A 26,901-nucleotide genomic window follows, 5' to 3' on the forward strand; every position below is an offset into this window, starting at 1 on the left:
TTAAATCGGTTTTTAAGTGATAAGGAGGTTATGTATCAGTTTCTTTCTATGTTCTTTCTAAATTAATTGATAAAAGAGATTACAGAGAATCTCACCTAAAAATCCTTTACGTTGTAATTGTGAGATACTGCCACACAAAATTAGTCTTGAATTTAGGTTAGGTTTAACATAACCTAAAATTTTTCAAAATTAATGATTTACAGTAGAGTCCCGCTATAGGCCATCGCTCTATAGTCCACAATTTATCGACCGTTGATTTCAAATCACTGAGGTTATGTTTTTTAGTACGCAACATGCAATGTTGTCATAATTATTTTAATATTTTTGGCAAACTTTATTGAGTAGTTGTAATAATTGTGATCCATAATGAAGAGAGCAAGGACAAGTACCACAATTGAAAAGAAAGTGGAAGCCGTCGAGCAATTTCAATACTAAAAGTCGATGATAATTTTAAAAAATGACATGGACTATAGTGCTACCCAAGTGTCAAATCTGGAACCAAATATGGACTATAGCGAGACTCTACTGTATATATTTTCCTGTCGAAATTCACTTCCAGCTTCCAGGTCACATAAGAGTCCTCAATCAAGCTTTAGGTAACGAATTTCAAGGATTTTTTACACTAAGCAATGGGAGACATACCTTTCTTAGGTTATGTTGTTTTCAATACCGTAATATATTCCTGTTCACATCGTTTCATTTATACCTTTGTTGTTTAAAATAGTGATAAAATTGCATTTAGACTTTTAAGTTTTGAAAATTCCCTAAATCTCAGATTTTCCAGGTTAAACATAACCTTAAATTTAAAAAAAAAACATTTTTTTTTAATATAAAGGAAATATTCCCAACCCCATTATACTTTTTGGAATAAATTTGTTTCAAGAAGTGATATTTTTCGTGATTATAGTAAAAATTTTGAAAATATAAAATTTTGGATTTTTGGGGTTAATGCGCTAAAGGGTTAACTCGTGGAGCTTTTCGAAGCACTGGGAGAAATATATTGCACTTTTCACCAAAGGTATTTAAATATGTAATAAAAAAAAGAAAAAGGACTCACCTCGCCAAATGTAGTCAGACTGTGCGGTTGGGTATCGTCCAGGACAATCATGTCGCTCTTGATGGTGGCTGCTGCCCAGGGAGTCGTACATCCCAATCCCGTGAGAGAAATCACTCTGACGCCTAGAGAATACATGGAACGTAGAACAGCCAGACTGGATCCCAGAGCATGACCTGCTTCGAGGCCCAGAAGTACTCCAATCTTCCCATCTGAATGAGTCTCCTCAATCTCATCGGCTGTCTCAATTACTTGGAGAATGGGATTGGTTTTGGCGAGACGTTTGGCTTCATCGAGTCCCTCTAGGGCCAACTGGACCCCATCGAGGTACTGGGCTCCACACGGAACGGCCACTGACCAGACGAGGGCCCCCACCATATTTTTGGTGATGTCTGATACACTGCTACTAAAATTTCCTTCCAACTGAGGCTGCCAGTGGCCCTCAACAAGTGGTGGGGTCTCCGACAGAAGGCGTCGGATGAAAGCCAGACGTGCTTCGAGGAGAGATGAGCTCCTGAGCTGGAGAGCAATGGGAATCCCAATGGCCAGAGCAATGAAGAGGAAAAGTCCTCCAAAAACAGCTGCTACCTTGCGACTCTTGCCTCGGTGGATGACTGGAGGTGGAGAGGTATGCTCCTTCTTGTACGTGGGTACATTCCCATTCTTGATTTTCTCCGAGAACTTTGTGATTTCCGGTGGAAGATCGATGTCCGTGTACACAAAGCATTGCTGCTTGCACGGCACCTGCATCGTTCGCAATTCCATGAATTCGTGATTTGGCACAACCGAATTCATCCCCAAACACTTAATTAACCCTTAGACACTCAGAACAGGCAGGAAAACAGGATAATGGAAGAGATTTTCTGTTTTTCCCACACCTACGTGACTGTAGACCAACTTCCCCTTTTCCGTATCGATTTTTGAATTTTTCGTTAAGTTTGTCGGATTGACGAAAGTCCCCGAAGTGAAAGTGAGGTTATGTGGATTGTTTTGATTTTTTACGAGGCGAATTGTTTTAGATTTTGGTGCATTTCCTGGTCAAAAATGGCTCATGGAGGCTCTTCTAAACGTGATTATCACAAAGTGGACTACACTGTGAGAATACGGGATACACTCCAGCGGATAGGTAAGCCGGGAAGCTGTGAAATTGTGCAAAATATAACTGTTTTCATTGCAGAGTCAATGCTGAACTCCCGGAGCAAGCAGGAGCACACAATGGAACTGATTGCTGAGATCTTCTGTGAGAAATCTCCAAGGGAGATGGATGTGAGGAAGGCACAGACACAGCTACTCCCCGCTACATTGACTTTGATCCAGGAACTTCAGTTGGTGGTGATTCTGTGCGAGTATTTTCAGAGTCCCGGTCCGGAAGCCACGCGAAATGCCATGTTTCTGTCCCTTTTTGCCAGTCCCACGTCCATCACTCGCATTAATGTCCTCGTGAAGCTGGTCAGTACGTCAGTATCTGCCCTGATAGCGCCACTCCTTTGCGCTGCAGGCACCTGGATGCAGCAACTCGGCTGCACATCCCAGTCCAGCCTCGATTTGGCTCAGAATCTTGTCACGGACTTCATTGTGTTCGCCCAGAAGGCGTCTGAGCAGCTGAAGTTCCTTCCTCAGGTGGCTCCACGCTTCACAGCGAACACAATAACCGCCGTGGCGGAACTCTATCTCAATGAAATGCATGACAGCCGATCTGTTCCTCCTCCCATCCTTCTGGACACTTTCACTGAATGGGTATCGAGCAATCCAGAGCTGTGCCTGGCTTCCCAGAAGCCTCTGGTTCTTCCATCAGGCGCCATCGCAATGCCAGTCCTCACTCCCCTGGCTGGACTTATACGCTGGTGCGTCCTGGCTCCGCTAATGGATCCCGCCAAGTCCTACAGTCGCCTCCATCTCGCCATCATTCAGACCATGCAACAGACTCCGCCTCCCATTGGCTCTCCCACCGTCATCAATGCACAGCACCTCTGCCTGATTGTCGCTACTCTCGAGGGAAAGTACCTGCAGATCAAGAGGCCAGAAAATTACTCCAAGACTGCAGAGGAACGCTTCCAGCTCTGCCTGGAGCGTTTCGCTCAGGCCGTGCAGGTTGCTCTGAGCTCTCACTGCGTCTACGGCAGCATTCCTCAGCTGCTGTGTCGCCTAGAAGCACTGCCGCAGAGCACCCTGATGCAGATGGTCATCAAGAGTAACAGGAATACGTGATGGGAAACTTTTTAAATCAATAAATTTTTTCAAACAAAAATTATGATTTTGAATTTCGCGCCTTCTTAGTTTTTTTTGGTTTATTTTTTTTTACTAAGCAAACTCGAAGACTTTAAAAATGAGGGAGAGTTATATTGTAATTGATCGAACGAATGTATTGAGGGATTTTCATGCAATTTACGATATATGAGTGTGTAAACTCAATATCTATATGCACATGAATAAAAAATCGTTGCATTTCAAAAAGTTTGTCGCCCGAATTTCTGCCTAATTCGGCTGACATTTCGGTCCCATATGCCCGAATTTGAGAGAGTCTACTGCAAGGGGTAACTCATTCCCATTTTTTCTGACAAGGGTTTCTGGTTTCTCGGGTTTCGCGATACAGAAATTGGGTTTCTCGGGTTTCGCGATGCAATTTTTGGGTTTCTCGGGTTTCGCGATGCAATTTTTGGGTTTCTCGGGTTTCGCGATGCAGACAATGGGTTTCTCGGGTTTCGCGATGCAAAAAGTGGGTTTCTCTGGTTTCGTGAAGCGTTTCTCGGACAATTGACGAGGGTTTCTCAATATGAGTTACCCCTTGGTCTACTGTATTTCTTTTATTTCTACTTCCCTTTGTAAAAATTATTTTAAAAAAAACATATTTACTTTTATTGAAAACATATATATTTCTGCTAGTTTTACGTATAATAAATTCTTTTAGTTATTTGTACATTTCATTAAATCAGTAATTTGAAAAATCATATTGTCATTTGCTTTTTTTTTTTAATTATATAAATATTAAAATGTCGATTTAAAATTGCTAATTTCCTATAACTTTGTGTTATACATTTTTTTCTTTAGCTTATCCGAATTTATTTAATAATTTGTAGAATTTTATGCTGTTATGATTTTTTTATTACTTTTGATGGAAAAGAAACTTGTGTGCAAAATTTAAATTTGCCTTTAACGCCAGAGACATAGATATATCTATAAGAAACATTTTTCACATAATCTTTGAAATTTACATTTGGTTTTTAAGTCGAAAATATAAGATACTTATAGTATTGATGTAAAAAGTGACATTTCGGCTTGAGATTATCTTTGAAAATTATTTAATACATTGTATTTAATTTCCGAAAATAATTTCATAATTTCGCAAATTTTCAAAATATTGTTGAGAGATATTTATATTTTAAAAGATACATATGAAGATTAGCCTTCAGGATATACCTTGTAAGTTAATAAAAAATATGAAAACCGCATATTTTATCAGAACTTCAAACTAAGAAGATCTTCACCACTTTCCTATACATTTTGCAGATCTTCTGCCATGTTCTGAGTAGCATTTTCTCCGGTCATCTTTCTCTTTTGTGCTCGCTTCCAGTTTAAGAACTTGCAATAGAGAAGTCCTACAACGGATTTTCTTTCGTGGCCCTGCGGTTGGTAATGGCGCTCCTGAAACAAAACATGGTTAAATCTTATGAAATCTGTATTAATTTCTGATCTTACCTTCTCCTCAGTAGGAAAAACATCCTCTATTTCCATTGACACTGTTTTTAAGACTTTTCATCCGCACTCTGATGAACTCCACGTTGTGTTCTCTGGCATATTGAATTATAATCTTTATTAGTACTATGTCGACTATGTCGCAGTGACGATCATCTAAGGATCTTTTCTGAGAATAGTACTCCTGTGTCTTTACGCGGACTCCTTCGGCACATTCTAGAATACCTTCAACGTGGATTGGTGTCCATGTTGAAGGTCTCGTAGCTCTTTTTTGCTCTAAAAGGGAATCTCCTGCAGAAGCTGCGCCGGCTATCCAGCCCCTCCACCTCCTTTTAAAAGTTCTTTCCGCTCCATGTGCGGGAAGTGGCACCTCGATATCATTCTCAAAAGCCTCTCTGAAACGGGTCACCGTGACTTGCTTCCCTGTGACAGAATAAAAAGAATTTGTTGAAATTAAAAAAAAATCTGTAATTAACTCACTAAAAGGTTATGTTATGTTACAAAATAAACACATTTACTCACCCACAAATCCTTTGAATAATTCAGTAACACCAAATTCGAGTCACAAAGAATAAAACTTTGCTTTTTCTGCATCTTGCATTAATTTCTTTCTAGAATTTAATTTAATTTTAACAAAATTGACAAAATGATGCAACCTGATGCAGAACGCGCGCTATCACCACGACTGTCAAGAAAAAACTCAATATGGCGGCGCTATAGCAAGTCCCACCGAAACACCCTGAAGGTAAAAGTTCGCAAAATTTTGCATCGGATTGGCAATATTATGCAAAAATTTGCAAAATTGAAAATATTACGCCCAAATGCCAATTTTTTGAGCAACTGAAAAATGATCACCAAAATCAATCGATTTTTGTTTCCGTTTGCACCCCTTTGCAAATTATTCAGAGAATTAAATACCTAATATAGTAAGGCCATGTAACTCCGACGATTGCAAAACTCGGATGCCGCGACCGATTTAACTCGGATACATCCACTTAAAATATAATTTATATTTTTATTTCTGTAATTAATTACTGCAGTATCATAATATAACTATTCTACTTTAAGAAAAACCAAAAATTATATTTTTATCGGTTTAATAAGTGGGTAAAAGAAATATTTTTTAAGCTCGGGTCAGCTGGGTTGTATACTAAAAATTTAATTTCTGAGAAAATTTTGCTGTTGACAGCTCGTCGCTGGAAAAAGTTTAGTGTTTTTTCTATATAATAAAACATTATTTGCAATCAAAATTATTAATAAAAGTTAGTGTAGTTATTGATCTACAAGGTGAGTAAGAGTTTATTGATAATATATTAATAATTCATACAGAAATAAGTGATTTTTGTGAATGTTTACATTTCGATGCAAGTCGGATGCGGTGAAAGTCAATGTTTTGGTTCAGAATTTGCATTGTTCAGGACTCTTTTTCTGTTTCAGATGCCAAAGGGAACAAAGGAAAAGACATATAAGGACAAGCCCTACTCTAAGGAAGGTCTTAGGAATGCCTTGCAGTGTGTACGAGATGGTTCTACCATAGCATATGCATCCAAAACATTCAATGTCCCAAGAACAACACTGCACAACAAATTGTCTGGCAGATACCCGGAAGAGTGCCCCAATGGCAGGCCAACAATTCTTTCAAAAGAACAGGAAAAAGAACTTGTCAAATGGATCCTGGGATGTGCGGATGGCTGGCATCCCATCGGGAAGGAACAAGTTCTGGACAGCGTTAAACTCATCTGTGAGGTCTACAAAATTCCAAACCATTTTACAGCTGGAAGACCCGGAGACGTTTTGTTCAGGAATTTTCTGAAGCGTCATCCAGAGCTCAGCATGCGCAAGCCAAAATCCTTCTCATTGGAAAGAGCTACTGTTACTGCTGAAGACCTCACGGAATGGTTTCAGAATTGTCTTAAATATTTCACAGAACACAACCTTCTGAGCATTTCACCAGACCGTGTTTTTAATTGCAACGAAAGTGCCTTCTTTTTGACACCGGAAGATGGAAATGTCCTGTCCAGGAGAGGTTCACGTGTAGTTCCATCTCTTAAAAATTCAGGACCGAAGCAATGTATCACAGTACTCTTCATGGTGTCAGCTATTGGCGAACTTGCTCCTCCAATGGCTGTTCATAAAACTGACATTACTCCAAAAATTGCCATTCACAACGCAGAAGGATGGAAAATGGGAACGTCACCACAGAGTGGCTGGATGGATGGGCCACTTTTCTATGCTGGTCTTTATTTCCCGAAAATTGTTTTCCAACATTCAGAGGAGTCCATTATCAATAACCAGCACGATCAGGCCACCGACAATAATCCTTCAAATGATCCAGTCATCCCTGGAAACCAACTCTCTGCAACTTCTGAGACTCAACCGATCTTCGACACACTAAAACAATGCTATTTCTGGCCAGGAGAAATTCCAAAACGTCGTCAGAAGAAGAGGGTCAAAGCCAGCAATGTCAAACACCAGTATATTGTATCTTCCGAGGAAATTATCGCGGAACAGGAGGAAAAATTGAGGCAGGATTTACAAAAAAGAAAGAAATTGCTGAACGGAAGTTGACCAGAGAGAGGAACAAAAAAGTAAGGGCAGAAGAAAAGGAGATAAAACTAAAGGAGAAACACATGGTAAAGGAAAAGGCTCAAATGCCAATTGAAGCTGAAAAGAAAAAACGTGGAAGGAAGTCAGCCAAGAAAACCGAGGAAAAATCAAAGAATTGAGTGCAATCTTAAAATAAATAAAAATATATATAATTAAATAATAAATTAATGAAATGAATTGATGGAATAAAACTCTAAAAAAATGTTTTTGAAATAATATTTTCTCATTTTTATGCATTAAACTTTTCCTTAAAATGAGCATCCGAGTTTCATCGAATTCAACGGAGTTACAAAAAAGCATCGCAGTAACATTCTTGCGCATATATTAATATTATCGTAATTTTATTAATTTTCATCAATATTATTGCTAAAATTCTATTTCTATTATGATTCTAAATTAAACAAAGAATAATTCTATTGATTTGGAATGGCGAAAAAAATATTTCATCAGTCCAAAAACAAGCATTAAAGTCGCACTCTATGAAAAGTATCCGGATTACCTCTCTTTACTATAATTCTAATATTACGCTAAAGCCGTCTCTTGTCTAATCCTCAGGTCTGTCAAGGCCTTAACTAAGATTAAGGAGCGGCGATGCTCCAGCCGGTTAACTTTCGTTAAGTAATCTACTGCGCCGCCCTGATGGATTTGTATCCAACTTCAGAGTAAACGCTTTTAGTGCTTTATTTTTCTGCCTTGAAAATAAAAATAAAGGCATTGAAAATCTGTGTCATCCTCAATTGACCGTCAGATTAAGTCTTTCCTTCTGCTATTATTAATAAGCATTGGTAAGTATGTGCCTTTAAATGGAGCTAGTCATGAAATGTCGATGAAATAAATGCGTTTTTTTCACGCAGATTAAAAAGATGGCGGATTTTCCTTCTCAGCGTACCAAGAATTTGTTTCCGAACTTGAAGGAGGAACTTGAATCTGCAAAAGCCGAAGCTTTCGCTAAGAAAAAAGAATTGAATAAGCTGCTGCAATATTCAAGCAAAGCAAGAGAGCAGCTCGCAATGTGTAACTTTGATTTGAAGGATTTCAAGAGATCGCAGAACAAAATTCTGATTATGTAAGATGGAAGAATTTCTGCCTTTTCTGACCATATCTACTAAAGTACGATTTCAATGTAGGTTGGATAATATCCGTGAAATGCAGTTCAACAGGATAAAAATGGTTAACGTGGTTGAGGGATTACATAACGCCCAGGAGAGTCAGCTGAAGGCCAAGAAGGAAGCTGTTGAAGCAGCAGCGAGTGCTATTACTTCGACTTCTCAGCTCCTGGAGAACGAGCGGAAGAAGAAGGATGAGAGCGCTAATTTACTGGTAAACTTGAAGAAAGCAAAGGATAGTCTCCAGCAAAAGCTGGGATTCTATGAGAGAGAGAATGCCAAGATGACTGAAGAGACGAAGGACTTGCAGCAAGTTCTGGAAGAGGAAGAAACCCTCAAGTTGAAGATCGCGGAACAGCTTGAGATGAGTAAAGTTTTGACCGAAAAAATTGGTCCATTGAAGCAGCATTATGCTGAGATTGATGCTGCAGCTGCCGCAAAGACCAATGAGATGACAGCAAAGATTCAGAGAACCCATGCAGAAACTGCTCAGTTGCAGCAGACTCTCAATGATCAGCACAAGGAACAGAAGCAAATCTTCTTGAATTACTTTGCCGAGATGGAAGGCTTGAAGGAGCTGAAGCAGAAGTCTGAGGACCTGGGCAAGGAGGTGCTGGAGCGAGAGAGAGCTTATATGAAAAGGAAGGCTGAGCTTAAGGAAGTCAATGAGAAACTCAATATGAGTGTTGAAAACGAAGAGGTGGAGCTGAACGTCCTCGAGGAGAAGGTCAAGCAAATGAGGGAGCGAGATGATGAAGTGCAGAAGAAGATAAAAGATGTTGATTTCGAGAAAGTGCAGGAAAACATTAAAATACTGCAGGAGAGAAATGAGGAGCTAGATATGGAAATTGCTGAAAGGAAGATCCAGAAGCCAGAAAAAAATAAGGATGTCAATGAAACCGTATCCCAGAAAACTTCTGATTCTTCCAAAGTCACCAATTGGCTGAGGTCCATTACTAGCCCAGATTCATTGGCAAACAATTCTGTGGTCAGTCGTCGAATGGAGAGGTTTTCCACTTCAACTACTTCACATTACTCCTTTGAGGTAGGAATTTTATATACTTTTTGCATTTGTATATTTTATCAATCCGGAATTTCAGGGAAATGACCAAGAAGATACTTGCGAAGTTTCTTCCACTTACGTGCGGGACATCGATCTATTTGATTAAAAAATACCTCACTTTCCACAGTTGCAGAGAATTTTATTTACTGACACGAAAAATTTCCTTACATAACCAAAATTATGAATTATTTTTAACAAAATGAATTTTAAAACTTTGAAATTAATTTTTTCTCTGAAGATAAATCGGAGAAATAAAGCCAGAAAATATAAAAATTAATCTTTAATTTAGAGTTTTCATTTTGTCTGATTTGGAAAAATAATAAGTTACTTTTTAATATTTTAGGTTATATCAAACCTAACCTAAAAAGTCAAAGCTTTGAAGCTGTTATTTGTGTACCAGAACGTCAAAATGAATTCAGTTGTCGAGATCCAAAAGATATTTTTATGACAAAAAAACGAAAAGAAAACTGATAGTCCTTTATTATTCGATTGAATGGTATTCTAACCTCAAAAATAAAGATCCTCACTTGTAAAATTTTTCGGGTTTTCGAAGTACAGTAGACTCTCGCAAATTCGGCTCTTTTAAGCCGACTTTTTAATTCGGGCAGCGGTTACATTTGAAAATAGTTTGTTGTAATTTTTCAAGTTTGATTATAATTATCAAATGAATCAAATATGCTCAAATTTGGCATGGTTTGCCTTAGTTTTAATGTGATTTTGCATTATTGAGGGATTTTTTCATGCAATTACGTTATATATGAGTGTGTAAACTAAATAAAAACTCGTTGCATTTCAAAAAGTTTGTCGCCCGAATTTCTGTCTAATTCGGCTGACATTTCGGTCCCATATGCCCGAATTTGAGAGAGTCTACTGTACATAGTGATGAATTTTCACGAGAAATTCAACTGGAGAATTTTCTTCAAAGGTTACTCTTTTCAAGGTTATATCACATTTAACCTCAAAAATTCCATTAATGTTCCAACTTACATTTGAAAAAAGTTTGTTGTCATTTTTCAAGTTTGATTATGATTATCAAATGAATCAAATATGCTCAAATTTAGCATGGTTTGTCTTAGTTTTGATGTGATTTTGCATTATTGAGGGATTTTCATGCAATTTACGATATATATCAGTGTGTAAACTCAATATCTATATGCACATGTCGCCCGAATTTCTGTCTAATTCGGCTGACATTTCGGTCCTATATGCCCGAATTTGAGAGAGTCTACTGTAAAAGAGATAGACCCCCAAAATTTTGCATAAAAAAATTCTTTTAGGCATATTTTGTATGCAAATTTTTAAACGCGAATATCTCGTAAACTAGAAGAGATAGACCCCCAAAAGTTGACATCAAGAAAGAATTTTTTTACGCAACTTTTAGGAAATATATTTTTTCCTTACATTTTCGTTGTCTGATTTTTGGTAGACATCTATTTTATAAGGAGTTATTAATTAAAAACCGTAAAGTGATTAAATTGGTTTTAAAAGTGGGGAAATCGTCCGAAAATCCAGTGTCAGTTACACTCATTTTATTCAATTTAAGGAAAATTATTTTATACTTGATATTATATGAAAATTGGCACGGATTTTTTATTCGAACGTCATCTCCGTAGAATTACTCCGATGTTTATTTAAAAACACTTGCACATTAAAATTTTAATGTGATTCACATTAATTGTCGCTTGTGAGAGTCCAAATATGTTATTTGTGTCTTTGAGTCATTTAATATATGGGGTTTTTCTATTTATTGATAAAGAAGTAGACTTGGCCTGCAAAAAAATTTTTAATTTACCTAAAGCATAAATATTTTTCACATTAAAAAATTAAAGAGAAAATCGCATTAATTTTTCGCATTAATGCTATAAATCAATTTATAAAGTCTACCTTTTTATCAACAAATAGATCAAATTTTGAATATAAAATGATTCAAACACACAAATTACACATTTAGACTCTCACCAGCGAAAATTAATGTGAATCATACAGTAGACTCTCGCAAATTCGGCTCTTTTAAGATCGGGCTACTTTTTAATTCGGGCAGCGGGTACATTTGAAAAAATTTTGTTGTCATTTTTCAAGTTTGGTTATGATTATCAAATGAATCAAATATGCTCAAATTTGGCATGGTTTGTCTTAGTTTTGATATGATTTTGCATTATTGAGGGATTTTCATGCAATTTACGTTATATATGAGTGTGTAAACTCAATATCTATATGCACATGAATAAAAAATCGTTGCATTTCAAAAACTTTGTCGCCCGAATTTCTGTCTAATTCGGCTGAGAATTTGAGAGAGTCTACCCGTCAAATCATTGCTCTACCTGCCGATTTTACTCGGAGGTTTTTTGAATTTTAACGGTATATTCTAGTACATTCAGAGAAAATCTGCAGATTCTCGGCAGAATTTCTCCCTCGAAAATTTGCATAACCTCCATTACTTCACAAAAATATTGTTGATTTATGAAGAAACTGTAGAAGTTATAAAGAAAATTGTATGCTCTGCTTAACAAGCATTACCGAGTACACATTTTAGATACGTAAAAAAACTGCGAGCAAAAATACTAATTTCTTAAAAATCGCCCATGGAATGATACAAAAACACGAAATTTTGGTCGACACTCTGTTTAAAGTTTTCACTTCACTTTTCTCTACTTGTAACACGGCGTCGCAGAATTCTTTATTTTATATAAACACCGTGATATCACTAAGAATAACTCTATAGAATTTTGCAAACTTCAGTGAAAAATTTTTCCATCTCTTCTGACACATCTTGTCTGGAAAGTCTGGAATGTAGAAAAAATCTACAGAATATCTACAGAAATTCGTCCAGAGATTCGTCAGAAAATCTGCCGAAATATTCTGACGAATTTTGTCCCAAGCCCAAATAAAATTCGTAAGAATATCTACAGAATTTATCTGCAGATATTCTGTAGAGGTGTAGATTTTCTCTACAGAAATCTTAAAGATATCTGCAGATATTATTTGACGGGTACTGTATATTAAAATTTTAATGTGCAAGTGTAATAACACAGTTAGGTTATGTTAATCCTAACCTCAAAAATATAATACCATACCTTTTGCAGAATTGCTGAATCTGCCGTGTATAAGAATTTCTTTGTCAATAATTTATCGCCGTCAAAAAGACTACCCTGAGAAGTCCTTTTTATTTTTAATTAATCAAATTCTAACCTCAAAAATACGAAAGTTTATGACTAAAAATATTGCGGCACTGTCCAATAAATTATAAAATAAAAAGATCATAGATGTTTCAGTTACAGTAGACTCTCTCTCAATCGGGAATATGGGGCAAAATGTCATCCGGTTTAGCGATAGAATTGAGCGTCAAAGCCTTTGTAAATTCCACAAAAAGCGCTCAATTATAAAGAATTACGATAAAATAGGAAGAACTACAGCGAATTTGAGCAAATTAGCTTCATAATTAAACGTGAAAATTGTCAACAAAATTTGTCGCCCGATTGAAAAAGAGCCGATTTAGTGAGAGTCTACTGTATAAGCAGAAAATTGAATTATTTCAAGCTGGAAATTTTATTCCCAACACACAATAACTTTTGTTTAGTAAACATGTTTTTGACATTTCGATGAGAGTGAGTGAGATCTAGATCTAGTCATCTCGCTCTCTCTCATAGGAAATTTTGAAAACATGTTTACAAACAAAAGTTATTGTGCGCTAGTCATTATTTTTTATGCTAATAAACATCATTTTTCCAATCAAATTCCTAACCTCAAACTATATTATAACCTCTTTATCAAATAACAGAATCGTGTTCAAAATTCAACATTTTAGGAAGAATGGGAAGAATAAGAACAGAAACATTACTTTCAGCATTGAATTCAGATGCTTGAAGAATTCTAACCTCCCCAACTTTTTGAGGTTACGATTTAATACCGTTTCAAATATAAGAATGCACTTGATATTTATAAATTTCTGTATCTATTCTACTTTTTATTTGTCTTTAAACTTTTAAGTTTGGCTTTTATTATTCCTACTACCACTACCGCAGTCCCTTTTGTAGGTTAAAGCTCAAACCTAACCACAAAATTTCAAAATTATTTTAAGCAATTCAATAGTTCCAGACCAGACATTCCAGAAATATTTGATTTTGAGCTTGAAAAACTTCTATAAGAAATGAAGGGGGGTCATTTGCATAAAACGGACGAAATGTCCGCCTGGATAACCTCCAAATCTTATCCAAAATAAAGAAAATTGTAGGAGTACTTTCTGAGATATGCCGGAAAATTCTGTTTCTGGAAGTAAAGAGCTTTGGGAAGGCATGAAAAACTTTCTGCGCGTTCCGGGACGAATTGTATGAAATCTCTAGTTTAGTACCTAAGGCCAGCTTCAGACTGAAGGTTTAGCCCAGTTCCTGAGGTATCAAAAATCTTAATAACAAGAAATTTTATTGATTTTTCAAAATCTAATGAATCATTTGCCCTTAACTCTTTCGTCTCTTTTGGGACTCTGAGTACCCAAAGCAGCATATGAATATTCAGTGAAAAACAATGTTTTTTAATTATTCAGGACTGATAAAATTCCTATTCTTGTGGACGATTACAAACTATAAGGATGTCCAAATATAAGATATGTTTTTTAGGACCTCAATTAATTCCTGAGCTTAGATATTTTTGATTAAAAAATGGCGCATTCGTCTTGCAGCATATGCTGCGGTCCGGAAAGAGTTAATATTCAATCCTAAACAACAATTTCCTAAAAAATCATGCTTGAAGAGGAATTAGATGAGTTAAACCCGTTAAACCAGATAGCTAAGCCTTAGGTCTGAAGCCCGTATAATATAGTTTGCGAGTATCCGCCGAAAGCTCCTGCCCTTCGATTACTTGAACTGGATGAACACGTCATAGTTGTCACTTGTGTTTTCGTGATGAAAAGCCCAGTGTTTGTGGTGCAAGTTTTGTGCCGAATCATTTTCTAACCGGAAATCTTCCCATAAATCCAGGCAGGATTATCTCTCTAATCATAGTATCAAGGAATCATATCTTCAGGTTGGGAATCCGTTAAGTAGAAAGTTTCCTGGCCACAGTGTCCTTTTTAATTTTTGCAGGAAGGCAGAAAATTCCCGGCAAAAATGGATTTCTCATCCTGGTACAATTCCGTTCCCATTTTCACACGATACTGGCTATCGTCCACAATTGTTCTGAGTCTGATTGAGAGACTGGGACTCATCTCTGGCGAATACCTCATTCTCCTGCCATTCAAGTTCATCTACACAAAGTTCCAGATTTGGAGACCACTGACGTCAGTGCTGTTCTATCCATTGACTCCCCAGACGGGATTTCACTTCATGCTAAATTGCTACTTCCTGTACAATTATTCTGTACGGTTGGAAAGGGAGCAGTTCAAGAATACTCCAGCTGATCATCTGTTCATGTTGATCTTCAACTGGCTAAATTGTGTGATCCTGGGAGCGTGTTTCAATGCCCCTCTGCTGATGGATCCCATGGTCATGTCGGTTCTTTATGTCTGGTGCAAGCTCAATGGGGATACCATCGTTAACTTCTGGTTTGGGACACAATTCAAGGCAGCTTTGCTGCCCTGGGTTCTCCTTGGCATCAACTTGTTGCTGACTTCTTCAGCCAAGTACTCCCTGATGGGAATTGTCATTGGACATCTCTACTACTCCCTGAAATTCCTCTATCCTTCGTACCGGAATACCCCCAGCCTACTTGAAACTCCCAGATTTCTGTAAGCAAGGCTCCCTAACCTCTTTTTCTCGAAAATTAAACGGCGTTTTTTGCAGGAAAAACTATTTTCCGGACGTTACTGGAGGAGTTTACGGGTTTGCCGGGACTCGTCTGGACAACAATCAACCACGACCAGCCGGTGGGAGGTTCAGCAATTGGGGCACGGGGCATCGTTTGGGAAACAACTAATAAAACACTTCCGAGTTTTTTCCGGAAATCTTCAGTGTATTTTGTGCAAATAAAATTAAAATGGTCTGAAACGTCGCATTGTCTTCATCTTCTCAACTTTCTCCTTGTCCTCCTGGAACTTTTTCCTCATCTCCATAATCCTTCGCTTCTTGGACTCTGTCACTTGGAATCTGTAGAAGTTCTTCAGTTCCTTTTTCTTTTTCCTCACATCTTGCTTCTCAGTTACGCTCTTTATCCCTTTTTCCGTGAGTCTGAAGGCATCTTTTGTGGATTTTCTCGAGACCTGGATCCAACCTTCGTCATCTGCTGCTTGGTCTTTTGCCTCCTCCTCGGCTTTCTGCTCTTCCTCGTCGAATTTCTGCATGAAATCATCGATTTCCTCCTGCAATCTCTCGGGATTTGGATACTGGGATTTATATTCAGAAATCCACCTGTCCAACCCTGTCGATATGTCTTCAGCTACGAGTTTCTTAACCTTCGACACTTTTTCAACACTACTGAGCATCCTGAAAGCCACATAAGCTGTCTTCCACTTAAATTCCTGGGAAGTTTTTGAACTTTCCGGGGATTGAGAAAATGCCTGCAGATCCTTAATATTCGTGAAAAGGGCAATTTTGTCAATTTTGCCAAACTTAGAAAAGACAGTCCTAAGGTTCTCCTCTGAGATATACGGTGGGATGTTAGTCAAACAGATGGTTTTCTCTCCTGGCCATTCAGGATGCCTCAGCGAATGTGGGATCAAATAAATGTTGTGAAAATGGTCATTCTCTCCCCCGATATACAGCTTTATACCTACAAATACGCAAAGGAAGTATTAATTGATCATTCCTTCTCCAAATATCCTAAATTTCCTTACTATTTTCCACCGAAATCCCCATTTTCCTGGCAGGATGTGTTTGTTTTGAAATCCAACGTGTTTTGAACTTTTTGAGGTTAGAATGCCGTGGCAGTAGACTAATGTCAAGTTTGTTTTGATTCCCGGAAAAATTGTTTATCCAAGTTTATTGTGGATTTTCTTGTGTTTTTCCTTGAAATTCCCACGGAAAATGAGCACACCTACCTTCCAGAACTACAGAGAACAGCTGACGGTAATTTACTCTTCATAAAATTGCATATTTTCCGAGAAATTGAGTGTTTTCTCTCCCCTTTGCAGGTTATACTGAGGGAATCCTTCAAGGAACGTAAATTTGAGAAGCTCACGGATGATTTTGATAATCTGGGAGAATCCCATGCGGACAAGAAGTCCAGCTTAGATCAAGTATTCAGAGATGTCCTCCTGCTTGACCATGTAAACGATGTTAAAGCCGTGGAGGATTTTATAACATTCTCAGCAAATGCTGCCCGGAATGACATGGTCTCAGTAACAATTCCTGTCATCCTCCTGGGTGATGTATTCGATGCAGTCACACTGGATCAGTGTGAGAAACTCTTCACGTATGTGGAGAACAATGTGGCCGTGTGGAAGGAGGAAGTCTTCTTTGCGCCATGCAAAAATAACATCCTAAGGATGTGCAATGATCTCCTCAGGAGACTCTCCAGATCCCAAAATACAGTCTTCTGCGGCAGGATCTTGCTATTCCTGGCCAAATTCTTCCCATTCTCCGAGAGATCGGGACTGAATATCGTGTCAGAGTTCAATCTGGAGAATCTCACAGAGTACAGCACCGATGGGAAAAATGAGAATCTCGCAGGGGATTCTGTGGAGACTCAGCTACAAATTGACTATAATTTGTACTGCAAGTTCTGGGCCCTTCAGGATTTCTTCAGGAATCCCAATCAGTGCTACAACAAAGTCCAGTGGAAGACTTTTATGAATGTGAGTTTTCGCGCATCCCATTCTAAAGTGTTGCATGGAATATTGAAGGCCAATGATAAGCCCCTATATTAGCTTTCTAAATGCAGACCTACACCAAATGCCTCCGAATTCAGTTTCAAGTTAATTTTTTAACGTGGCTGAAGTTAGCCGAAATCCACCCGAAATGTGGTTTGTGTCTTGGATGACCCGAAAGGCTATAAGCCGACAAATGGTTTGTGTCTTGGCTAAACAAAAAGGCGCATGGCCCGACATATGGTGGGTGTATTGGCTAATGAATAGCCCTATCCGTTATTTTTTCATGCAAAAGAAACCCAATCACAAACAAACTAAATTTAACGATAAGTGATTTTTTTTTTAAATTATTTCCTTGTTCATTTTCTTTTGATTAACTCTCTTTTTCATTTTATTTGTTTAGCAATCACTTTATCTGTGATCACAGCGACACCCGAAAAATTTCGGGCGTTGATCTCAGCGACTCACCCGAAAAAAAATATTTCAACTGAAAGAATACTCTAATAAAATTGTATACACAAAATAACATTAGAGTTAATTGTTTTGATTAAAAACACAATTTCCTTATTTAATACAAGTGCGTTTTCCTGTTTATTTTTTGAAATTATTAGTTTATCGCTGATCCCAGCGACACCCGAAAAATTTCGGGCGCTGATCTCAGCGACACACCCGAAAAAAATCATTTCCACTGAAAAAAATATTTCAATGCATTTTTCCACACGGAATTACATTTAAATTAATTCTTTTGATTCAAAATTTAACTTTTCATTGAATTTCTCTACAATTCAAGTGCGTTTACGTCGTTTAATTCATGAAAATTCACTTTTACGTTAATCTTAGCGACACCCGAAAAATTTCTGGCATTGATCTCAGCGACACACCTGGAAAAATTATTTCAACTGAACAAATTTTCCTAATGCATTATCCCCATTATCCCATATCCACAAGGAATTACGTTAAAATTAATTCTTTTGATTAAAAATATTATTTCATAGTTAATTTATTTCCAATCCAAGTGCGTTTGCATTTTTATTTGATGAAAAATCACTTTGTCGCTGATCCCAACGACACTCGAAAAATTTCGGTTGCTAATCTCAGCAACACACCTGAAAAAATCAATTCCAATGAAAAAAAATATTTATGCAATTTTCAAAACGGAAATTATCTTGTATTTTTTTTTTGTTAAAAATATCACTTCTCAATCAATTTCTTTGAAGTTTAAGTGCGTTTTCACTTTTATTTCTTGAGAGTTGTTTCCACCCGAAAAAGATTTGAATATTTTTAACGGCCCACCCGAAAAAATTATTCATTTTCAAGAGAAGTAATTCTAATGCATCATTCAACACAGAATTGTATTATAATTAAATTCTGTGTATTAAAAGTACCATTTTTTCTGAATTTTCTTTCATTATAGTGCTTTTTAATTCTTAATTTTTGACAAGCCACTTTGTCGTTGATCACAGGGACTCGCCCGAAAAAATCTCTTACTTAGTGCGCCCACCTGCAAAATTTGAATTTTTTTTAACGGAAATCACGTTCAAATGCAATTTTTTATTGAAAATTATTCTATAATGGTATCTACACACAAAGCAATTTTCGTCAAGAATTGTCTTTTCCCGTCATATAATTTCGTCAGATATCTTTAAGTTTTCTGCAGAAAATATCTACACCTCTGCCGAAAATCTGCCGAGAAATCTGTAGATATTCCTACGAATTTTATTTGCGCTTGGGACAGAATTCGTCAGAAATTTTTCCAGATTTTCTGACGAATCCTGGTGCATACTCTGACGAATTTTTGTAAATATTTTGCCGATTTTCTGTAGATGTTTTTCTACATTCCAGACTTTCCAGACAGCTGTATTTGAAAAGATGGAATATTTTTTCACTGAAGTTTGGAAAATTCAATAAAGCTATTCTTGGTGATATCACAGTGTTTATATAAAATAAAGAATTCTGCGATGCCGTGTTATAAGTAGAGAATAGTGAAGTGAAAACTTTAAGCAAAGTGTCGACCTAAATTTCGTGTTTTTGTGTCATTCGATTGGCGATTTTTAAGAAATTAGTATTTTTGCTTGAATCTTTTTAGTTATCTAAAATGTTTAATCGGAAATGCTTGTTAAACAGAGCATACTATTTTCTTGTAATTTCTACAGTTTCTTGATAAATCAACAATATTTGAGATTTGCCGAGAATCTGCAGATTCTCGGCAGAATTTCTGCATAGGAAATCTGCATAATATCCATTGTCTCAACAAAAATATTGTTGATTTATCAAGAAACTGTAGAAATTACAAGAAAATAGTATGCTCTGTTTAACAAGCATTTCCGATTAAACATTTTAGATAACTAAAAAGATTCAAGCAAAAATACTAATTTCTTAAAAATCGCCAATCGAATGACACAAAAACACGAAATTTAGGTCGACACTTTGCTTAAAGTTTTCACTTCACTATTCTCTACTTATAACACGGCATCGCAGAATTCTTTATTTTATATAAACACTGTGATATCACCAAGAATAGCTTTATTGAATTTTCCAAACTTCAGTGAAAAAATATTCCATCTTTTCAAATACAGCTGTCTGGAAAGTCTGGAATGTAGAAAAACATCTACAGAAAATCGGCAAAATATCTACAAAAATTCGTCAGAGTATGCACCAGGATTCGTCAGAAAATCTGGAAAAATTTCTGACGAATTCTGTCCCAAGCGCAAATAAAATTCGTAGGAATATCTACAGATTTCTCGGCAGATTTTCGGCAGAGGTGTAGATATTTTCTGCAGAAAACTTAAAGATATCTGACGAAATTATATGACGGGAAAAGACAATTCTTGACGAAAATTGCTTTGTGTGTAGATACCATTATAGAATAATTTTCAATAAAAAATTGCATTTGAACGTGATTTCCGTTAAAAAAAATTCAAATTTTGCAGGTGGGCGCACTAAGAGATTTTTTCGGGCGAGTCCCTGTGATCAACGACAAAGTGGCTTGTCAAAAATTAAGAATTAAAAAGCACTATAATGAAAGAAAATTCAGAAAAAATGGTACTTTTAATACACAGAATTTAATTATAATACAATTCTGTGTTGAATGATGCATTAGAATTACTTCTCTTGAAAATGAATAATTTTTTCGGGTGGGCCGTTAAAAATATTCAAATCTTTTTCGGGTGGAAACAACTCTCAAGAAATAAAAGTGAAAACGCACTTAAACTTCAAAGAAATTGATTGAGAAGTGATATTTTTAACAAAAAAAAAAATACAAGATAATTTCCGTTTTGAAAATTGCATAAATATTTTTTTTCATTGGAATTGATTTTTTCAGGTGTGTTGCTGAGATTAGCAACCGAAATTTTTCGAGTGTCGTTGGGATCAGCGACAAAGTGATTTTTCATCAAATAAAAATGCAAACGCACTTGGATTGGAAATAAATTAACTATGAAATAATATTTTTAATCAAAAGAATTAATTTTAACGTAATTCCTTGTGGATATGGGATAATGGGGATAATGCATTAGGAAAATTTGTTCAGTTGAAATAATTTTTCCAGGTGTGTCGCTGAGATCAATGCCAGAAATTTTTCGGGTGTCGCTAAGATTAACGTAAAAGTGAATTTTCATGAATTAAACGACGTAAACGCACTTGAATTGTAGAGAAATTCAATGAAAAGTTAAATTTTGAATCAAAAGAATTAATTTAAATGTAATTCTGTGTGGAAAAATGCATTGAAATATTTTTTTCAGTGGAAAAGAATTTTTTCTGGTGTGTCGCTGAGATCAGCGCCCAAAAATTTTCGGGTGTCGCTGAGATTAACGGAAAAGTGATTTATCGTGAAATAAAAACGCAAACGCACTTGAATTGTAAAAAAAATGTATTGAAAAGTGAATGTTTTAATCACACGAATTTATTTAAATGCAATTCCGTGTGGAAAAATGCATTGAAATATTTTTTTCAGTGGAAATGATTTTTTTCGGGTGTGTCGCTGAGATCAGCGCCCGAAATTTTTCGGGTGTCGCTGGGATCAGCGATAAACTAATAATTTCAAAAAATAAACAGGAAAACGCACTTGTATTAAATAAGGAAATTATGTTTTTAATCAAAACAATTAACTCTAATGTTATTTTGTGTATACAATTTTATTAGAGTATTCTTTCAGTTGAAATATTTTTTTTCGGGTGAGTCGCTGAGATCAACGCCCGAAATTTTTCGGGTGTCGCTGTGATCACAGATAAAGTGATTGCTAAACAAATAAAATGAAAAAGAGAGTTAATCAAAAGAAAATGAACAAGGAAATAATTTTAAAAAAATCACTTATCGTTAAATTTAGTTTATTAGTGATTGGGTTTCTTTTGCATGAAAAAATAACGTAAAGGCCTATTCATTAGCCAAGACACCCACCATATGTCGGGTCATGCGCCTTTCTGTTTAGCCAAGACACAAACCATTTGTCGGCTTATAGCCTTTCGGGTCATCCAAGACACAAACCACATTTCGGGTGGATTTCGGCTAACTTCAGCCACGTTGGTCAGTAAAAAATCAAATGTGGTCAGTTAAAAATGAAATATGGTCAGTAAAAACCTTAAAAAATCGGTAAAAAAATAAATTTGGTCAGTAAAAAATCAAATTTTATCAGCGTATATTTTGGTCAGTAAAAAATCAAATTTGGCCAGTAAAAAAATAAAATTTGGTCAGTATAAAATAAAATTTGGTCAGTAAAAAATCAAATTCGGTAGGAGAAAAGTCAAATTTGGTCGGTAAAAAGTCAAATTTGGTCAGTAAAAAATCAAATTTGGTCAGTGAAATTAAAATACGGTCAGTAAAAATTAAAATTTGGTCAGTAAAACATCAAATGTGGTCAGTTAAAAATAAAATATCGTGAGTAAAATATTAAATATGGTCAGTAAAAAACTTTTAAAAAAAATAGGTAAAAAGTCAGAGTTGGTCAGTAAAAAATCAAATACGGTCAGTAAAAAATAAAATCGGGTCAGTAAAAAATCAAATTTTATCAGCGTATATTTTGGTCAGTAAAAAATCAAATTTTGTCCAGTAAAAAAATAAAATTTGGTCAGTATAAAATAAAATTTGGTAAGTAAAAAATCAAATTCGGTCGGAGAAAAGTCAAACTTGGTCGGTAAAAAGTCAAATTCGGTCAGTAAAAAATCAAATTTTCTGTGCTTCGGAAAGTTATCTGTATCGTCTGTTGAGGCAAAGGGAAATTTTCCGTGCTTTTGGGAAGTTATCAGTAGCACCTGTTTAATTTTTGTACAAAATTTAGGAAAGACGAAATATGAAATAAGAAATGGTAAAATACGAAATGTACTAAAATACGAAGTTTCCGCAATACGAAATGTGCAATAATTTTTATCCGGATATGCAAAGTTTTAACTTTTATTGATTTCCTTTTAGTTTTTTATTGACTAAATTATTATTCACTGATCATATTTAATTTTCCACTGATTAAATTTCACATTTCACTGATTTAAAAAAAAAATACTGACCGAATTTGACTTTACCGACCAAATTTGACTTTTCTCCGACCGAATTTGATTTTTTACTGACCAAATTTGACTTTTTACTGACCACATTTTATTTATTACTGACCAAATTTTATTTATTACTGACCAAATTTAATTATTTATCTATAAAATTTAATTATCGAAATTATCTATAAAATTTATCAGAAAAATTGCAACAAACACAATCCAACATGAAAAATGTCAACAACAGCATTTTCAAACGAAACTCTCGTTTGAATTAAAGACTAAAATTGTCTACACATTGGAACTGATTTCATCAAGAAATACTTTAAAGCAAGGAGGACGTCAGAGTCGTGGCTCTCTTGCTATACTGTAATAAAATTGATTTTCAGATTAAAATTATTTATCGGTTATAAAACGGATCATTACAGGTTCATAACCGATTGAAAGTACTTTAGGCCTGTCAAGAATTCCAAGACCTTTGTAATGAGTCCGAATATGACACCATTTGTTTGAGAAATACGCTCTTCAGAGCCTTTTTAACCTCTGACCTTGAAAAACTGTTATTAGGAATGATTCAACCGATTGAATGGTATTTTTCGTTTGAGAACGAAATGTTCAACGAGGTAATCTCTAAAAAGATCTGCAAAAATGAAAAAAAATAGCACGACGCGCTTTTGAGCAATCGTAAAAACATGGTTTTGGCGGGGCAGAGGAGGAGTGAGGGGTACATGTTAACGATCCTTGGGTTGGATATTTTGTTTTTATTTTAAAGTAGTACTCAGTTTTAATAGAAGATTTTTCTTGGTGTTAAAATGAGAAAAGTCAAATTAGTCGATACAAAAAAGGGCTATTCGTAGCCAAAACACATACCTTCTGGCTTGCAAGTACTTAACACTTGGAAGGACCCTAGTGGCAGCCGCTGCCAATTTAGTTTTAATTTTATTTTTTATAATGAAGAATATATCATTTCGCATGGAGGTCTGATTGAATGCGTGCAGAATTTTTTTCGTTATAAAATTTTTAATAAAAATTAAATATTAATTTAAATTATTGCAAAAACAAAAAACTGCACTCGGAAGGACCAAGTGGCAGTTGCTGCCATATGCATTTTATATGGGAGTTTGACGTTTTGCAGATGTAATTTTTTGATTGTTAATGTGTAAAAACCTTAAAAGAACAGTTTGAAAGTGTTTTTGCAAATTATTGAGAAGGAAATTAATCCCGGCCGGAACAAAATCGGAGTTATAACATATTTCCATGATACTAGTCTGACAAAAATCTGAGTCCGATTTGTATTATATTTTTCATTTAAAAATATATGATATTCGTACTCTGTAATTGTCCGAGATATGTTCCACTCATTCTACAGTGTCTCTGATATGTTCCACTGCCACAATAACATCGAAAATAAATGTGCAATTTTTTTTACTATTTTGCAAAGATTTATACGAAAAGAGGCATAAAAGTAGCCAATGAAGTTTAAGAATTACGTTTCCTGTAAGAAAATGGCCTCATCAGATGATAAAATTAATAATTGTGATTCACACGTACACGGCAGTCACACCAATACTAATGCTGGCAAAAAGTCTCTTCCACTAGTAAAACGACACAGTTTTTTACATGGAGGGTAGGCCTACAATCGGCCTACTATCCCGACTATAGTAGGCCTACTCTACCTATTAGTATATAATATTTATCTAATATTGTATAACATTTGTTCCGGCCGGGATGTAAATTCAGTGAATTAATTTGACCGTGAAATGTTTGATGAAAATGCATTACTCTATGATTCTGTAAAGATGAAAACATCGAATGGTTAAAAATTTTTAGATACAGTACCCAAGGATATGAAATTACTGATTCAGACACCAGAAAAGAACTGACTAAAAGCTCTGAATGTTTAAATATAAGTAAAAATATTAAAATATTATGTAAAATTCGATAAATGGCAGCGGCTGCCACATGGTCCCTCCGAGACACTTTTAGTTAGGGTTCTACGAAGTGTTAAATACGAACTAAACTGCCATTGAGATGCGATATTGATCCTTACGATTTTCTTTATATTAAGATTAAGTCATTCATTTTTAGCCGCTTATCCCTATCGGGATTGTGGGCCTAGAACACCTAGGATAGCAGCTCACGTTTGTCGATCTTCTTCCACTTCAGGAAGATGTTAGTAGTCTATCCTAAGGCGTTCTAAGGCAAGATCCTGAATTTGCTTCAATTACCTTGTCCTAGGTCTGCCTAGAGGTCGAGGCCTCCTCAGATTAGCTTGCATAGTTTTTCTGGGGAGTCTTTCTTCATTCATACGTTGAACATGAGCATACCAAAGCCCATTCTATCAAAATGTTTTATTTTAACCGAGACACATTTTGGGGGATTATAACAGTCTACTGGGAAATTTTATCTCAGGAATGAACCACAAAAGGGAATTTCCCAAGACACATCTGATGCATATCGAAGAAAATCCCCTTGCTTAAATTGTATTTAAATGTTTACTTAAGCGTGAGATTGTTAGAAATCTCACCGAATATATTGCTTTTCAGCACACATCCAGTGTTTTGGCTGCCTTCAAGGGATTCAAGCTGGAGGAGCCGAGGGAGGGAGGAAGTCGTGAGAGGACGGAAAAAATGGATGTTGATGAGTTGGATGAGCAAAATGTGCTGGATCCGGACAAAAGTGCCCAGCACTTCTTTGCCAAATTCCTCACAAATCCCAAACTTCTTGCCCTTCAGCTGTCAGATTCCAACTTTCGGCGATCTGTTCTCGTGCAGTTTCTCATAGTCTTCCACTATCTTCCGTCTCAAGTGAAGTTCAAGATGGACATGTATACTCTGAGTCAGGCTCAAGTGGACTGGATCAAGGAGACTGAGGCCCAGGTTTATCGGTTGCTGGAGGAGACGCCGCCAAATGGGTCAAAGTTCTCCAAGAGCGTGCAGCATATGCTGCAGCGCGAGGAGATGTGGAATAATTGGAAGAATGAAGGTTGCAAGGAATTCCAGAGGCCAGATCCTCATCCCAGTGAACCTGGGAAGGTGCCATCGTCCCAGCGGAAGTACAAGAGACTCCTGGGGGATTCGATAAAGGAAGCCACGAAACATGGGAAGTTCTACATGGGAAATCCTGAATTGACGAAGCTCTGGAATCTCTGTCCGGACAATTTGCAGGCCTGCAAAGGATCTGATAGGAATTTCCTGCCATCACTGGAATCGTACTTGGAGAATCCCAAGGACAAGAATGATCCGTCGTACGAATGGAGAGCTCTCAGGTTGATGGCCAGGCAATCTCCTCATTTCTTCACCCTCTTCAACACTCCCTCGTACAAAGTCAGTGACTACCTGGAGAGTGTCCGCAAGAAGATCCAGAAAGATCGTTCAGAGGCTAAGCAAGAGCCCATGGAGGAAGTTCTGCCGGTGGTGGAACAAATGGAGGCGGATAATGACAATTTCGCCGATGAGCAGGAACAGATTGAGGCGGATTTGCTCAAGACGGAACAGCTGACGCCCGAGGATAAGAACAATCACAAGCCTAATATGATAACTGGGGATCAGCTGCAGGAATTGGCACCGATTATTGGGGCTGATTGGAAGAAATTGGCCAACAAATTGGGCTATCAACCTGATGAAATTCTGTTTTTCGAGACGGAAAATCCCACCGCTTCAGCTCAGTGTCATGCAATGCTGCAGATTTGGTTTGATGACGACATGGACGCTAGCCTGGACAATCTGGCCTACATCCTCGAGGGATTGGGAATGCTGAAATCCTGCGAAACGGTCAAAAAATTCATTGGCAGCGTCGAATAAAAGCACATTCTCCATAACTTTTCATTTTCCGCTGAAATTATACAAATAAATAAATTTAGAAGAAAAAATGTTGTTTTTATTCAACCGTTGTTTTTGAGTGTGTGTCTTGGCTAAAAACCGATTTAGATTATTGGCAAATTTTATGAAAAAAGGGGTGGCAAAGGGTCCCAAGCTTTGCGAAATGCTCGAACTTGTGACTTAGATGCATTACCACAAAGGTACTTTTGCATCATTTACCGTTTACCGGTTCTCAACCGATTTGAACCGATTCATAAATCTTTCAAAAGATCCCCAAAAATTGTTTTAAAAGTAATAGGATTGATTTTCAGATAAATTTTTTTATAGGTTATGAACCGGTTCATT

The 26,901-nt window shown here is 36.4% G+C and overlaps 6 protein-coding genes across 6 annotated transcripts in view; 4 read left to right on the plus strand and 2 right to left on the minus strand.

Moving 5' to 3' along the window:
* The window catches only part of LOC129798340 (dipeptidase 3), a 42,387-nt gene extending 40,409 nt beyond the window's left edge, over positions 1–1,978 (minus strand). Inside the window, exon 1 of the mRNA XM_055841448.1 lies at positions 1,058–1,978. Within this exon, the coding sequence (XP_055697423.1) occupies positions 1,058–1,849 (792 nt within the window). The 5' untranslated portion in view covers positions 1,850–1,978. The remainder of the gene's footprint in view (positions 1–1,057) is intronic.
* Positions 1,979–2,019: 41 nt separating this feature from the next.
* LOC129798346 (integrator complex subunit 15) lies at positions 2,020–3,297 on the plus strand. The gene is made up of 2 exons (XM_055841463.1): positions 2,020–2,180; positions 2,232–3,297. The coding sequence occupies exons 1-2, from the start codon at positions 2,033–2,035 to the stop codon at positions 3,260–3,262; spliced, it is 1,179 nt and encodes a 392-aa protein (XP_055697438.1). The 5' UTR covers positions 2,020–2,032; the 3' UTR covers positions 3,263–3,297.
* A 4,710-nt stretch (positions 3,298–8,007) lies between these two features.
* Positions 8,008–9,807, plus strand: LOC129798341 (coiled-coil domain-containing protein 89-like). The gene is made up of 4 exons (XM_055841449.1): positions 8,008–8,139; positions 8,209–8,420; positions 8,482–9,505; positions 9,561–9,807. The coding sequence occupies exons 2-4, from the start codon at positions 8,218–8,220 to the stop codon at positions 9,627–9,629; spliced, it is 1,296 nt and encodes a 431-aa protein (XP_055697424.1). The 5' UTR covers positions 8,008–8,139; positions 8,209–8,217; the 3' UTR covers positions 9,630–9,807.
* Positions 9,808–14,380: 4,573 nt separating this feature from the next.
* On the plus strand, positions 14,381–15,505 carry LOC129798351 (derlin-1). The gene is made up of 3 exons (XM_055841467.1): positions 14,381–14,542; positions 14,602–15,242; positions 15,298–15,505. The coding sequence occupies exons 2-3, from the start codon at positions 14,626–14,628 to the stop codon at positions 15,428–15,430; spliced, it is 750 nt and encodes a 249-aa protein (XP_055697442.1). The 5' UTR covers positions 14,381–14,542; positions 14,602–14,625; the 3' UTR covers positions 15,431–15,505.
* Positions 15,428–16,369, minus strand: LOC129798350 (ribosomal RNA-processing protein 7 homolog A). The gene is made up of 2 exons (XM_055841466.1): positions 16,287–16,369; positions 15,428–16,222 (listed from the first exon to the last, which is right to left on the minus strand). The coding sequence occupies exons 1-2, from the start codon at positions 16,306–16,308 to the stop codon at positions 15,486–15,488; spliced, it is 759 nt and encodes a 252-aa protein (XP_055697441.1). The 5' UTR covers positions 16,309–16,369; the 3' UTR covers positions 15,428–15,485.
* Positions 16,366–26,606, plus strand: LOC129798335 (THO complex subunit 1). Its single transcript, XM_055841444.1, has 3 exons — positions 16,366–16,518; positions 16,584–17,246; positions 25,282–26,606. Exons 1-3 carry the CDS (start codon positions 16,477–16,479, stop codon positions 26,536–26,538), a joined length of 1,962 nt encoding a protein of 653 aa, XP_055697419.1. The 5' UTR covers positions 16,366–16,476; the 3' UTR covers positions 26,539–26,606.
* Positions 26,607–26,901: the final 295 nt, after the last annotated feature.

Source organism: Phlebotomus papatasi, chromosome 1, assembly GCF_024763615.1.
Source record: "Phlebotomus papatasi isolate M1 chromosome 1, Ppap_2.1, whole genome shotgun sequence".
In the NCBI taxonomy this organism is placed as follows: domain Eukaryota; kingdom Metazoa; phylum Arthropoda; class Insecta; order Diptera; family Psychodidae; genus Phlebotomus; species Phlebotomus papatasi.

Bases quoted from the DNA above. Each gene is read 5' to 3' on its own strand.
- LOC129798335 (XM_055841444.1), top strand. From the start codon at position 16,477: ATGAGCACACCTACCTTCCAGAACTACAGAGAACAGCTGACG. The intron at 16,519-16,583 runs GTAATTTACTCT...TCCCCTTTGCAG, and splicing joins ACTACAGAGAACAGCTGACG to GTTATACTGAGGGAATCCTT. The intron at 17,247-25,281 runs GTGAGTTTTCGC...ATTGCTTTTCAG, and splicing joins AGTGGAAGACTTTTATGAAT to CACACATCCAGTGTTTTGGC.
- LOC129798351 (XM_055841467.1), top strand. From the start codon at position 14,626: ATGGATTTCTCATCCTGGTACAATTCCGTTCCCATTTTCACACGATAC. The intron at 15,243-15,297 runs GTAAGCAAGGCT...CGTTTTTTGCAG, and splicing joins CTTGAAACTCCCAGATTTCT to GAAAAACTATTTTCCGGACG.
- LOC129798350 (XM_055841466.1), bottom strand. From the start codon at position 16,308: ATGGGGATTTCGGTGGAAAATA. The intron at 16,223-16,286 runs GTAAGGAAATTT...GCGTATTTGTAG, and splicing joins GGGGATTTCGGTGGAAAATA to GTATAAAGCTGTATATCGGG.
- LOC129798346 (XM_055841463.1), top strand. From the start codon at position 2,033: ATGTGGATTGTTTTGATTTTTTACGAGGCGAATTGTTTTAGATTTTGG. The intron at 2,181-2,231 runs GTAAGCCGGGAA...TTTTCATTGCAG, and splicing joins GGATACACTCCAGCGGATAG to AGTCAATGCTGAACTCCCGG.
- LOC129798341 (XM_055841449.1), top strand. From the start codon at position 8,218: ATGGCGGATTTTCCTTCTCAGCGTACCAAGAATTTGTTTCCGAACTTG. The intron at 8,421-8,481 runs GTAAGATGGAAG...ATTTCAATGTAG, and splicing joins CAGAACAAAATTCTGATTAT to GTTGGATAATATCCGTGAAA. The intron at 9,506-9,560 runs GTAGGAATTTTA...CCGGAATTTCAG, and splicing joins CTTCACATTACTCCTTTGAG to GGAAATGACCAAGAAGATAC.